The sequence below is a fragment of the Ambystoma mexicanum genome, chromosome 7p, assembly GCF_040938575.1.
Source record: "Ambystoma mexicanum isolate Mex_15411 chromosome 7p, UKY_AmexF1_1, whole genome shotgun sequence".
Classification (NCBI taxonomy): Eukaryota; Metazoa; Chordata; class Amphibia; order Caudata; family Ambystomatidae; genus Ambystoma; species Ambystoma mexicanum.
In genome coordinates this window covers 521,239,123-521,251,421 of record NC_090939.1, presented here as the reverse complement: position 1 = coordinate 521,251,421, position 12,299 = coordinate 521,239,123, and the positions used below count along the sequence as shown (strand labels likewise).

Here is a 12,299-nt window from a genome sequence, read left to right as displayed (position 1 = left end):
GATTTTCTCAGGCATGCAAATCTGCGTAGGACCATGCTAGATGCCATGGACCTGCTTATACTATCAGCAGTGTCCAGTCCTGACTGGAGGCATTCCTCCATAGCCTCTTTCCCATCTTTCACTATATTCAGGAAACCATCCCGTTCCTCACCGTCCGGGATGTGTTCAGCCGCTGATGTCATACAATCCCACAGGGTGTATGTAAATCTTGCCAAAGTGCAAGTAACATTAGACGATTTAAGGGCCATGCTGCCCGAAGAAAAGACTTTCTGCGCCCAAGCATCAACTTTATCATCCCTATCCTGAGGTATTGAAGGGTAAGCCGACTGCCTGGTGGAGGTTGCAGCTTGTACCACTAAACTTTCAGGAGAGGGAGGTTTAGATAGATATCCAGGATCGGATGAAATTGGTCTGTACTTTGCCACAAATGTTTTATTTACTGCCGAACCCGAATCAGGGGTATCCCAATTTGCCATCACCCCTTTTTGCAGTACCTTATGGAAAGGGAGGACAGGATCTTTTTGGAGGTCCCTCAGTCAGGATATCAGTCATATCATCCTGGTCGAAATTTGAGGAAGCTGCTTTCCAAACCATGAAATCAATGACCCTTCCCATGAGGTTCCTATACCCAGGATCTGCATGATCTGCAGGATCTGGTTTCCCAAATTCCACTTCAGGGGAAGTTTCTAGGACACTGGCATTTTGAATACAATCATAAAGATCTGTCATCTTGGGATTCGGGACTACTAACTCTTCAGGAACCTTCCTGGCTCCTAACCTAACCCCAGCTGAAGTTACTTTCTCTTAGGAGGACTGCCTGGGTTGAGGCTGGAAAACCTTTTCTGGTAAAGGGGGTGGCACCGACTTAGGCTTGGACAATGGCGTCGACTTTGGCATTGGTATTAAGGAATGCTTCGATAAAGGCGTTGATGGTATGGACACTGGCTTCGACGTCTTCGAAAGAGGCTTCGATGCCGTCGAAGTAGGCTTCGACACTGTCGAAGATATCACCGCCATTTTCCTTGGCAGCTTCAACGTTATCGTCATGGACTGTGTCGAGTCGGATTTTGACTTCGATTCTGGATTTCCTCAAGCGACTCTTGGACCTCGACCCATGCCGAGATTTTCCTGAATCTTTTTGTCTTTTCGAAGACCGATAAAATTCCTCCCCCACCACCAGCTTACTTTTCCATTCCCTGAGAGCCTTATTGGACATGGCCTGACAGGAACCACATTCGTCAATCCGTTGATTGGGGCTGAAACACCAAAGGCAATTCCTATGGTGGTCAGTAACCGACATTTTCCTACCACACTTCAGACATTTTTTTAAACCCGTCTTGGGTGTGGTTGGAGTAGATGATGACGACGACAAAGAAAAAACCTGATGCGCCGTTCTGTGACACGAAGCAATGCTTGGAAAAACAGAACTGAGGTAACCGCTGCGGCTCGAGCCCTTTAGACAGCGGATGATGTCGACGCTCGACGGCGGCCCTTGAGGGACTGCGACTCCGCGGCCTCGAACACAGCGCCCTCTGGTGAAAAACATTTCCGAAGCAGCAAAGCTGGGAGACAAGATATCTAAGATGAGGAATACGTGGGAGGACACAATTCATTCGAAGTGTTATGTAGTTCATCTGAACGTTTTAGAGCCTTTTTTCATTGTTACACGAGTTGGGGAGGGGGAACCACCCAGGGGAGGGGGCTAAAGTTTCAGGGGCAATGCCGGAAGGTCTTTGGTTGTGATTTTTCAGATGAGGTCCGGAGATATTATTGTTATACCAGTTGTCTGTCATTTTTCTTGACAACTTAATAAAAAATTGAAGTTTACAAACAAAAAATAAAGATGGTGTCCGCCCTAAGAAGATGAGCAGTGAAGGAGAGGACAGAAAACTCTGGGCGGAGGCTCGCAAACGAGAGACATACCGAGAAGGTTACTGGGACAGAAGGAGGGACGCCGCAGACAAGCAAGAAAAGATGTGAAGTCACAACGAGCTGCGTAGAAGCTCCTAGGTGCTGGGCCGCTCGTGGAAGCAGCGTTCGTCAAACCAGACCGGGAGAGGAAGACAGCATGTGAGCATAGAGCCGCACAGAATGCTGGAGACCCCTCCAGCTGTTCCACAAAGGCACAGGTAGAGTCTGAGACGGGGGAAGAGACTGGTGAGTCTGCCCAAAGCAGCTAGGGACCCCGGAGCGTTCCGACAAGCGCGCCAACCGCATTTGATAAATATGAGATTGTGAACGATGAAAAGAGCATACGAATATTTGAGTGCAGTCAAGACAAAGTGTTAATGCAACATCCAAAAGAAGAATGTTTGTACGCAGACAACAAGACAGTACCAAGAGAAACCCCAATCCAATAGAGGTGTATGAGATGCCAGAGAGGGGAGATGTTTGAGCAAGTGCTACCATAGGCAAATATACCAAGCACCTCATGGGATAGACCATTTTGAATAACCAAGGAACTGTGAATCAATTATGAGAAGTCCTAGCAGACAAGTACAACAGGGAATCTGAAAGGCACTATAAAGAAATCCCGTCAGGCGATTATAGCAGGCAATTGAGATTGATTGAAGGAATTATAAAAGAAAGCCTGGCAAGCGAGTATACAAAGATCAATGAGAATGAGTCAACATTCCTGGCAGGGGAGTACACCAGGCAATCTACAGAGTTAAAGGAAATCTTACAGAAAGAATGTTGCAAAACCTTAAGCAAGAACTTTGTGAGTCTAGTGAAGAAAGAAAGGAACTGTTAATTAAAGTGGAACTTTTGCCATCCCATTTAAAGAAACCAGGGGAAGGGAACCACAGTCTGGATCCAAGCTACCTTGGAGAACATTTTTGTTGGAGTCATTATTGCATTTTGGTTTTACATGTTTGCCAACATCAAGAAAAAAGACATTTCCTTGTACTCTTTGTTGTTTTGTTTTAGTGTGAGGGTCACAATAGGATGTTTTGGACACAAGGACAGCTTTTCAGTTACTGACCTCCTGACGTAGCCTGAACCTTAGTTTTTATTTTTAGGTATGGAAACTCCTCTTAGAATAGGGCAAGTTAGGCAGTTTTCCGACCCGTTTTTATTTCAATAAATGTCCTTACTTGGAAATATACCTTGGGTCCGACTCATTTCGGACCCCTCGCAGAGTTCTTATTTTCTACAAAAAAGGCCATCCAGATCCACTTGGTTAGGTTCCTAAGCATTCCTGGTGAATTTTCCATTGATGCTTCAGCTCCTAACTGTTGGGTCATGCTCCTTGGAAGGGTGATTATTCTTTTGGGTTGTCCGCATCATTGTTGGTCCATGGTGGTAGTGTCCCAGGTGCTAGATCCTGTAACCCACCCTGTAAAAGAATACTTGTACTTCCTGGGGTGTTTTACCATTTCTGGCGCTGTGAGTACTTACCCGTGGGTACTAAGCTGGTGAATTATTTGTCAGATTCCCCAATAGTAGTCCCGTACTAGTGGGGCTCTATAGGTTGTCCTCTATTTTGTTTTGCCATGGACTTTTGTTGGCTTGAATCCTACATTCCTTCCTTTCTGCTTGGGGCTCCTGGTTCTCAGATCTGAAAATGGAACTCTTGTGGGGTGCTCCTTAGCCTCATATATAACAATTATTTGGCATACAATTACCCTATGAGTGGGTAGGGTCTTTCCATAATCCTTTACTGTTTTTATATATAAACGTTGCCTTACTATGTGTTATATTTAACCCAAAGTACTTATTTGACCTTACAATTAATCTATGCATTATTTTATGACGGCATTTACATTTTCAGTATACCAGTATGGTGTATTCACTGGGGGTAACTAATGGGTCTAACTGTACTTCACGGCCACCCTTCCTCATCCCTTGAGTGAAGGCTGGCTGCTCCGCCATTGCTACCCTGAAAGAGTTTGGTCTAACATTTGATAAGAATCCCTGCCTTGCCAGTAGGTAAGTTGGGTTTAGAGAATTTACCTAACAATTGTTATTTCAGGTGGTTAAGAAGAACTCCATGATAAACCATGTCAGCCAAGTGTGAAGTCGTTTCCAAGCCAGTCGCTCCAGAATTCTGCCTATTAAGGATGTTGGAACTGGGGTGAAAGAAAAGGGACCAAGTTATAAAAGAGCAGACTGTACATGAAAACAATCTTTTAAGACCTTTATCTCCTACTTCCCAAGGTGCAAAAAGCACAGAATATGCAGTTCGGACCGCTTTCTTGCTCCAATGGTGGATGGAGAATTATACAATTTTTACAAAATCAATGTTGGTAGGACTCGGGTGAATCCAACAATAAAGCAAACAAATAGTTTCTAAATGAAGACAGTTTTTTAATAAAATGCAATCTTTTATGGATTAAAAGTGCAGCATTTCAAAAGACTAAATAAATGTGCATACCTGTTAGTGCCACTGTATGTCCACCACCGCAGGCAACCATGTTAACCTTCTTTAAAATTCCAGGGACAAGCTGTGGTACCCTATTGTTCTTCAGTTGCATTGATGACAGGCCTAGCTTTCCATTTTCAGGCTCCCCAAACGTATAGAGTTCCCCATCCTCTATAAAACAAACAAAAGCAGTTCAGTATTCATCGTTAAACATTTCTAGCAGACTCACATTTTGGATTTATTCCAGTGACCCATATGTATTTATTTACTTGTCAAGTACAACATTCATCATAGAGTATCTTGGTGCTAAAAAGTTAGACCATGAAATGAGTCCGAAGAGTGAGTAGAATTATCCGGTTGAGAACAGATAGGTTTTCAGTGGCTTTCTGAAGGCAAGCTGGCAGTCTAGGTCACGAAGGTGGGGAGGGAGAGAGATCTAGGGATCAGCAGCCTGAGCAGAGAAGACTTGGCTGCCTTTTCTACTGAGGCAGACTTTTGGTATTAGATGATCTCAGGTGGGTTTGATGACGTTTCGAGAACAAAAGTGTGGCCAATGCCATGATTGGCAAGATGGGTAATGCATAGTTCTTTGAGGGAGATTGGCAAACCAACAGAGTTCTAATGCTGGTGAGATATGATGATATGTTATTTATTTATTTATGATATGTTATTTATAACGCGCTTAATACCCAGAGGTTTCTAAGCGCGGACACGGGGATCAAACCCGTGTTGCTCCATGTCGTCTTGCTTCCAAGGCCAGCACGTTGCTGCTGAGCTATCCTCCCTCTCCTAGCAACATAATCGATAAACTCCCTCCCCATAGGGAATACGATTGTCGAATTGAACTAATCCCTGGAGCAAAAATACCTTTAGGAAGAACATATGCCCTTTCGGAGAAAGAAAACCTATTTCTGAAAGAATATATAGATACCAAGCTTCGAAAAGGATTAATCAGACACTACTTCCGGAGCACCCATTTTCTTCATCCCGAAGAAGGAAGATAAACTCAGTCCATGTGTGGGCTATCGACAATTGAATGCCATCACTATAAAGAACCGCTACCCCTAACCTCTCATTCAAGTTTTACTCGACCAGGCAAAAAACAGTCAAGTGTACTCTAAAGTGGATCTCAAGGGTGCCTACAAAGTGGTTCGCATGGCAGAAGAAGAGGAATGGAAGACCGCATTCCCAATCCGTTACGGTCATTTTGAATATTTAGTAATACTGTTCAGGTTATGTAATGCCCCAGCAGTCTTCCAATACTTCCTCAACGATGTTTCCTGGGACATATTGGATATCTATGTGGTAATATATCTCGATGGTATACTGGTATTCTCAAGGAACCAACATGAACACATCTCACATGTAAAAGAAGTGAATTTCATCAGCAACGTATCACCTACCTGGGATTTATCATTACTCTGACCGGTATAGTAATGGACCCTCACAAAATTACAGCTGTATTGGATTGGCCTCGTCCCAATTCCGTTAAAGAACTTCAACGTTTCCTAGGATTCGCCAATTTTTATGGGCGATTCATATCTAGTTATTCCAGGATCCTAGTCCCACTCACTTGCTTACTAAAGAAAAACATAGCCTATGTTTGGACTCCCGACACGGAAAAGGCCTTCATGATACTCAAAAGATTGTTCACTTCGGCTCCCATTCTTCATCGCCATGATCCCTATCTGGCTTACATCATGGAAACTGATGCGTCTCACTATGCTCTCGGGGCTATCTTAATGAAAAAGGATCCCAGTTCTAAAGAAACACATACCCTGGCCTACTATTCCCATACATTCACCTCTGCAGAAAAGAACTACAGTATCTTTGAGAAAGAGCTCCTAGCCATCAAAGACACCTTCCTAAACTGGCAACATCTCTTAGAAGGAGCCAAACATACGAGCACAGTGTATACCGACCACAGAAATCTAGGGTTTCTTAATATAGTCCAATTTATGAACCAAAGACAGACTCATTGGATTCATTTATTTTCTAGGTTCGATTTCATCGTCACTTTTAAACCCGGCAATCAAAACACCAAGGCTGACGCTCTTTCCCGACCTCACTAAGATTTCTCTGACTCCACTATAGGCATACCTTTCCTTCTGCCGGAAATGATAATCGCCGTTGTTGATAACGTATTGCATAACTATGAGGAGATCTTACGGAAACAATATACTCTTACTCTGAAACAGCACTTTTTACATCACTCTCATATTCATACAGAAGAACAGGGGTTGTTGTTTCATGATAACAAACTATGGCTGCCTAGTCATATTAGTCAACATACCTTACTTCGTTGGTGTCACAATGTTCCGGGAGCGGGGCATTTCGAAACCAGAAAAACATTGGAAAAGGTTAGCATGCATGGTGGAATACCATAAGATCAGATACAACTGCTTACATCAAGGGTTGTGATATATGTGCCCGAGCTAAGACTCTTAGACAACGTCCGATGGGACTTCTACAACCTATTTCCATTCCTAACAGCCCATGGCAAACTTGCTATATGGACTTTGTCACCGACCTTCACATCGATGAAGGATGTACAGCAATACTCACTGTCGTAGATTCCTTCACTAAAATGGCCCATTTTATTGCCCTCCCTGACGTACCTACAGCTCCAGACCTAGCAACTTACATCATACAAAATATGTTTCGGATTCATGGTATCCCCAAAAACATTATTACCGACTGGGGTACACAACGTAAATCATCCTTCTGGAGGGCTATTAGTAAGGGTTTGGGAATCCAGATGAACTTCTCCACAGCATATCATCCACAAAGCAACGTTTGTGGCTCCTGTGGACCTTGCTTATGTGGTCAAGAAGTCCCAGTGACTGACACTACCTCTCCCACAATGCCCTTCTTCCCCAATTAGAAAATGTGGGACGGATTAAGGACGTTAAAATCTCCATAGGGAAACCTTTAAAAAGCAGGAAGACCCTCAGGGAAACCTAAACACTGCTAGAGAATTCTTAGTCCACTTGCCTTCCCAAGAGCAGCCCAGCATGCGGCCTGTCACAAAAGCTGCCTCCTCAGCTTCTTCTCCAGCATGGGGTCTGGCATGGATTCACATGCTCATGAATATTCCCCGTCGTCAGGCTGGGAATCCTCGGTAAAGAAAAAATCAGTATCAGTTTCGTTTCTGATCTGTCTTTCTTAGTAGTAACCAATCACTGATCTCTGGGTCATACTGCCCCCAGCCAATGACTGCCCTCTCCCTAAGCCCCGCTTCTGGCAGCCATCCTCAGATTTTTACTGCACACTCAAGTGTTGGGAGTCCTCGTGCTTTAGCGCTCAAGTTTTTTGCTGCGTTTTCACGCTTTTTCAGGAGATTTTCTCATTTTTTCGGTTTAATCGAGCCTCAAGCTCCACCGTTTCTACTTCCGACAACGGGGACCCGTTTCGGAATTCTTCTACGCCCCTCAAGGGTGAAGTTTTCGTTGAGTTTACACTTCTTGGAGGATTCCGGAAGATCTGCGGCCTACCTCAACGGACATGGCCCAGGACAAGGGAAGCTCGACGCCCGGATCCAAGCTGTTCAGGTGCTGCCCTGGATGCGGATTGCAAAACGTTTTCAAGGAGGACGAGCATTCGCAATATCTCTACTGCCTTCATGAGGACAAGACGCACGTGGAGAAGGACTGTGCGTTCTGCAAGAACCTTTCGGAACGGACCAAACAAGATCGTCGTTCCCGCCTCGCCGCCTGGCTGGAGAAGGGCACAGCAGGTGAGAAGGCGATGAAAAAGTCTGAGCGGGCTTCTAAGTCCTGTGAGGGCGCCCCGGCGACAGGGGCCCAACAGAGCGCCAAGCACCGTGAGTCTGCGGGCACCGGGAGCGCCGAAAGGTCAGGCTCTTCGGCTACCAGGCAGGGCGCTACTTCCCCGGCACGTTCGACCACGAGCCAGCGCTCTGGTTCGGGGAAAAGGAAGTCCGAGAACCAGGGTAAGCCGCTGGAGCGGACCCGGTCGATCTCGAAGGGGGAACGAGGCGCTGACCCTCCCCCCAAGGCGAAGGCCCAGGACGCACCTAAGGTGGTGAGGGCTTTGATCCAGCTGGCAAAGGCCTCTATCGAAGTGGTCGCTGCGACCCTGGCGAAGCCGGCTGAGACTATACCAGTGGAAACGGCCTCCGGGCCCAGAGTATGCCTGCCACCGCGGAGGGAATCCTCTTTCCAGCCCATCGTTAAGACCCCCGTGAAGTCCCCGGCGGAAAAAGAGGGGGTGGGGGCCAGTGGCCATTACAGACTCGGAATCAGCCTCTGAGGAGGAGCTGGTGGAAACCGAGAACGGCCTCAACGAGAGGTCCATAGGCCTCAACGAGAGGTTCATAGGCCTCAACGAGAGGTTCAAGAAGGTTCGATCCCAGGGGGCGGTCCCTGTTGACGTGATCGAAGATAGCGACGATGACGAGGAAGAGGGCCCAGTGGAACGGCCATCCCGTCCGTCGCAGCCATTACCCGAGCCCCAGGATAGCTCGGCGGCCATTTTGTTGGCAATCCAATCCTTATGTACCGAGATAAGGACGAGATTACCACTGACCCCGACGGAGGATCCAGAACCAGGCCCGTCGGGAAGCCCTCCGAACAAGTGGAGGAGAGTCCACCCCGCTCCGCCCTTCGTGCCTGCGAGACCTGTGGACCCCGCATCCCCCTCGCCGGACCCTAGAGAGGATACGGCGACGGATACAGCGACGGGGACGGACGATGACGGCGGCAATGACACAGCGGACATCCCGTCATCACCCCCCCGCGGGCTCCTCCAGCCGACGAAATTGGCTCCTTCCACGTCATGATAACCAGGGCATCCGAGCTCTTCCAGCTCTGCCCTGAAGAACAAAAAAAGGAAGGGTTTCTGTACCAACGACGAGAGGCCAAGAGGAAGACGGTCCTCGCTGTACCTTTGCTCGACGACATCTGGGACGAGGGGCTTGCTGTCTTCAAGAACCCTTCCACGACACCCGCCAAGAGGGCCAGGTACGAGAATAAGTAGAGTCCCCCATGCCACCCCCTTGTGCCTCAGGGCCCAGCCCACGCAAGACTCTGTCATCTCGGCAGCGGCTAAGAAGAAGGCAGCGGGTGCGGCGGCTTCAAATTCCACTTCCCCGTCAGACAGCGAGGGCAAAAAGTTGGACTCCATGGGACGACGAGACAGCGACGACGACGATTAAGGCGGCCAATGCCTTAGCGATCGTGGCCCGCTACGACAGGGAGCTCTAGTTCAAGATAGCTCCCCTGCTAGACTTCCTACCTGACGACAAGAGGGCGGAGGCCCTAGAAATTCTGCAGGAAGGCGAGGTGGCGTCGGATCATGCCATAACGGTGGCAACGGACATTGCCGATAACGGATTTCGTCAACTGGGCAACGGAGTTTGCCTCCGACGACGAGGATGGCTCAAGGCGACAGACTTTCGCCAGGACGTCCAGACCAGAGTGTTGGACATGCCGTTCGACGGCAACAACCTTTTTGGTAAGGCGGTGGACGAGTCTCTACAGGCCATCAAGACCGACTCGGAGACGGCCTGGGCCCTAGGGGTGCTTCAACAGCGACGGCCCTTTTGGAGCTCCGGAGGCAGACAGGGTGCCTCCAAAGGATCCAGCAGTGGCTCCTCCACTTACCGCCAGGCGCCCCGCTCCTCTTCCCAGGAGGCCTACAGAGGTCACGGCAAGCAAGGGGGATCCCGCCGTCGTCGCCAGGGAGTGCCAAGGCGGCAAGGCCGCCTCCAAGCAAGACTGAGCCAGCCGTGTTGTCGGGCCCCCACCGAAGCACCCCGGTGGGAGGCCGGCTGACGAAGTTAGTCAGCGTGTGGGAGTCCATCTCCACCGACCGTTGGGTGTTGGACACCCTGGCCAACGGGCACTCGTTGGAATTCCAAAAGAAGTGCCCTCGCATTCCTCCCGTGGCCAGGAAGGAGAATCACGTCCCTCAACTGCTGTTGGAGGTAAGGGCGATGCTCAAGAAAGAAGACAGGCGGTTGGCGCCCCATCCTGGACCTGCGTCGGTTAAACAAATACATCAAGGCGCAGAAATTAAGGATGGTCACCCTCCAGCACGTGCTGGGACAGCTGGAGGAAGGCGACTTCCTATCGTCGTTGGACCTGGAGGATGCTTACTTCCACATCCCCATTCTAAAACGGCACAGGAAGTTCCTCAGGTTCGTGGTTCAGGGACGCCACTACCAATTCAGAGCCCTACCGTTCGGATTAAAGTCGGCACCCAGGGTTTTCACCAAGTGCCTGGCACCAGTGGCGGGGCGCCGGCGCCTGCGCCTGCAGGGGATCCACGTCTACCCCTACCTGGACGACTGGCTAATCCGGGCAAGGACAAGGGAACTCGCCGTCGAACACACGGCGAGGACCGTCCGGTTGCTCACGGAGCTGGGGTTCGCCATCAACTACCCCAAATCGCACCTGGTTCCATCGCAAGTAGCACTGTTTCTAGGAGCGAAGCTCGATACAGTGGGGCAATTGGCCTCCCCTTCAGGAGAGGACCAAGACCATCCTGGGCAAGGTGCGGCGCCTGTTAGCCACGGACGTGGCCAGGGTGAGGTCCATCAAGTCCCTTCTCGGGATGATGTCCTAATGCATCTATCTTGTACCCCTTTGCAGACTTCAGATGCGTCCGCTACAGGAGTTCCTCGACGCCCGCTGGTTTCAGGCGACGGGCTGCTTCGAGGACAGGATCCCTCTCAACAAGGAGTTCCGTCGGGCGATCCTATGGTGGGGCACCCGTGCTCACCTCACTACAGGCACGGATGTTAGGCAGAAACCTGTGCAGTTCCCTCTGGGACCACTGCAAAAGATTTAAGACTACAGGTGTTTGGCAGTAAACCCACTTGGTAGCAGTCTGTACCACACAGATTCACTTGGTAGCTGTGGCTGAGCAGTCAGACTTCCCTCAAGAAGAGTTAGACAGTATACAGAGTATGCACAATAGGTCAAAAGAACACAGTAGAACAAGTAAACACTGACCAGAGCTTGGTGTAAAAGAGATATAATTATTTATTTAAAACCACATCTAGTAAAACACACAGGCACTAATGTTAAGCAGTTCACAAACACGGTCACTAAAAGATATACACTCCCTTAGAAGAATATTAGACAAGTCTTAAGTAAAGCCCCACTTATTTTCAGACAGCGGTGAGCGCTTAATGCAGATGGCACTCTAATAATTCATTTTAAAAAGGGAGAGAAAAGCAGAGTATAATTTGAAACAGATCCCAACACTTTCACAAGAACACAACAAGAGAGGAAGGCAAAGTAAAACCGTGAAGTTAGAGTTCAGAAGGCCAGATCCACTTTAAGAGGATCAGAACGAAATGTGTCCAAGGTCACACGGTTGAAGTGCACAAAAAGTCTTGAAAAGGTTCATAAAGAGTAGGACCAAAAGAAAGGGACCAGTTAGGGTCAAGGCGGCCAGCACAGTCCAGAAGGTTAAGGGATTATTACCTTGTAGCAATCTTTAGAAAGGGAGGCCTGGCGGACACGGTACCTTAAAGTGGTGAGAATACTCCAGCGGGGGCAGTTGTTCCTGGCAGCGGATGCAAGTCAGTGCTTCGTCCGGGGGAAGAGAGGATCTCGTCGGGGAGGAAGGCAGAAGTCCGTTGCACTGCCAGGGAAGAAACCAGCTGCGGAGTTCTCAGGTAAAAGGAGCGGTCCTTTTATTCGCGGTCCAGTGGTAAGTGGTTATCCGTTTGCCGGGGTGCTTGGCACGGGCAATTCGACGACAAGACGTCCTGGGAGGCGAGGAAAAGAAGGTAAACTGGTTGTGCCCACCAGTCAGGGGAAGAAGCCTCTCCAGCCGAGAGATCTTCTCTGTCGTCAGGAAGTGGTGAGTCAGTTCCGCAGGGCTCCACCGGTGGTGTCGTCGTGGTAGGTCGGCTCAGCTTCTCCCTCGTCGGATTCTCAGGTCCTGTGGCGACTTCTGAAGT

At 48.8% G+C, this 12,299-nt stretch overlaps 1 protein-coding gene across 2 annotated transcripts in view; it reads right to left on the bottom strand.

Annotated features, from left to right (window-relative positions):
• RPGR (retinitis pigmentosa GTPase regulator) overlaps positions 1-12,299 on the bottom strand; it is a 951,931-nt gene that overhangs the window by 386,207 nt on the left and 553,425 nt on the right. For both annotated transcript variants that reach the window (XM_069636551.1, XM_069636550.1), the window contains exon 7: positions 4,376-4,534. In XM_069636551.1, coding sequence (XP_069492652.1) covers positions 4,376-4,534 — 159 coding nt within the window. The remainder of the gene's footprint in view (positions 1-4,375; positions 4,535-12,299) is intronic.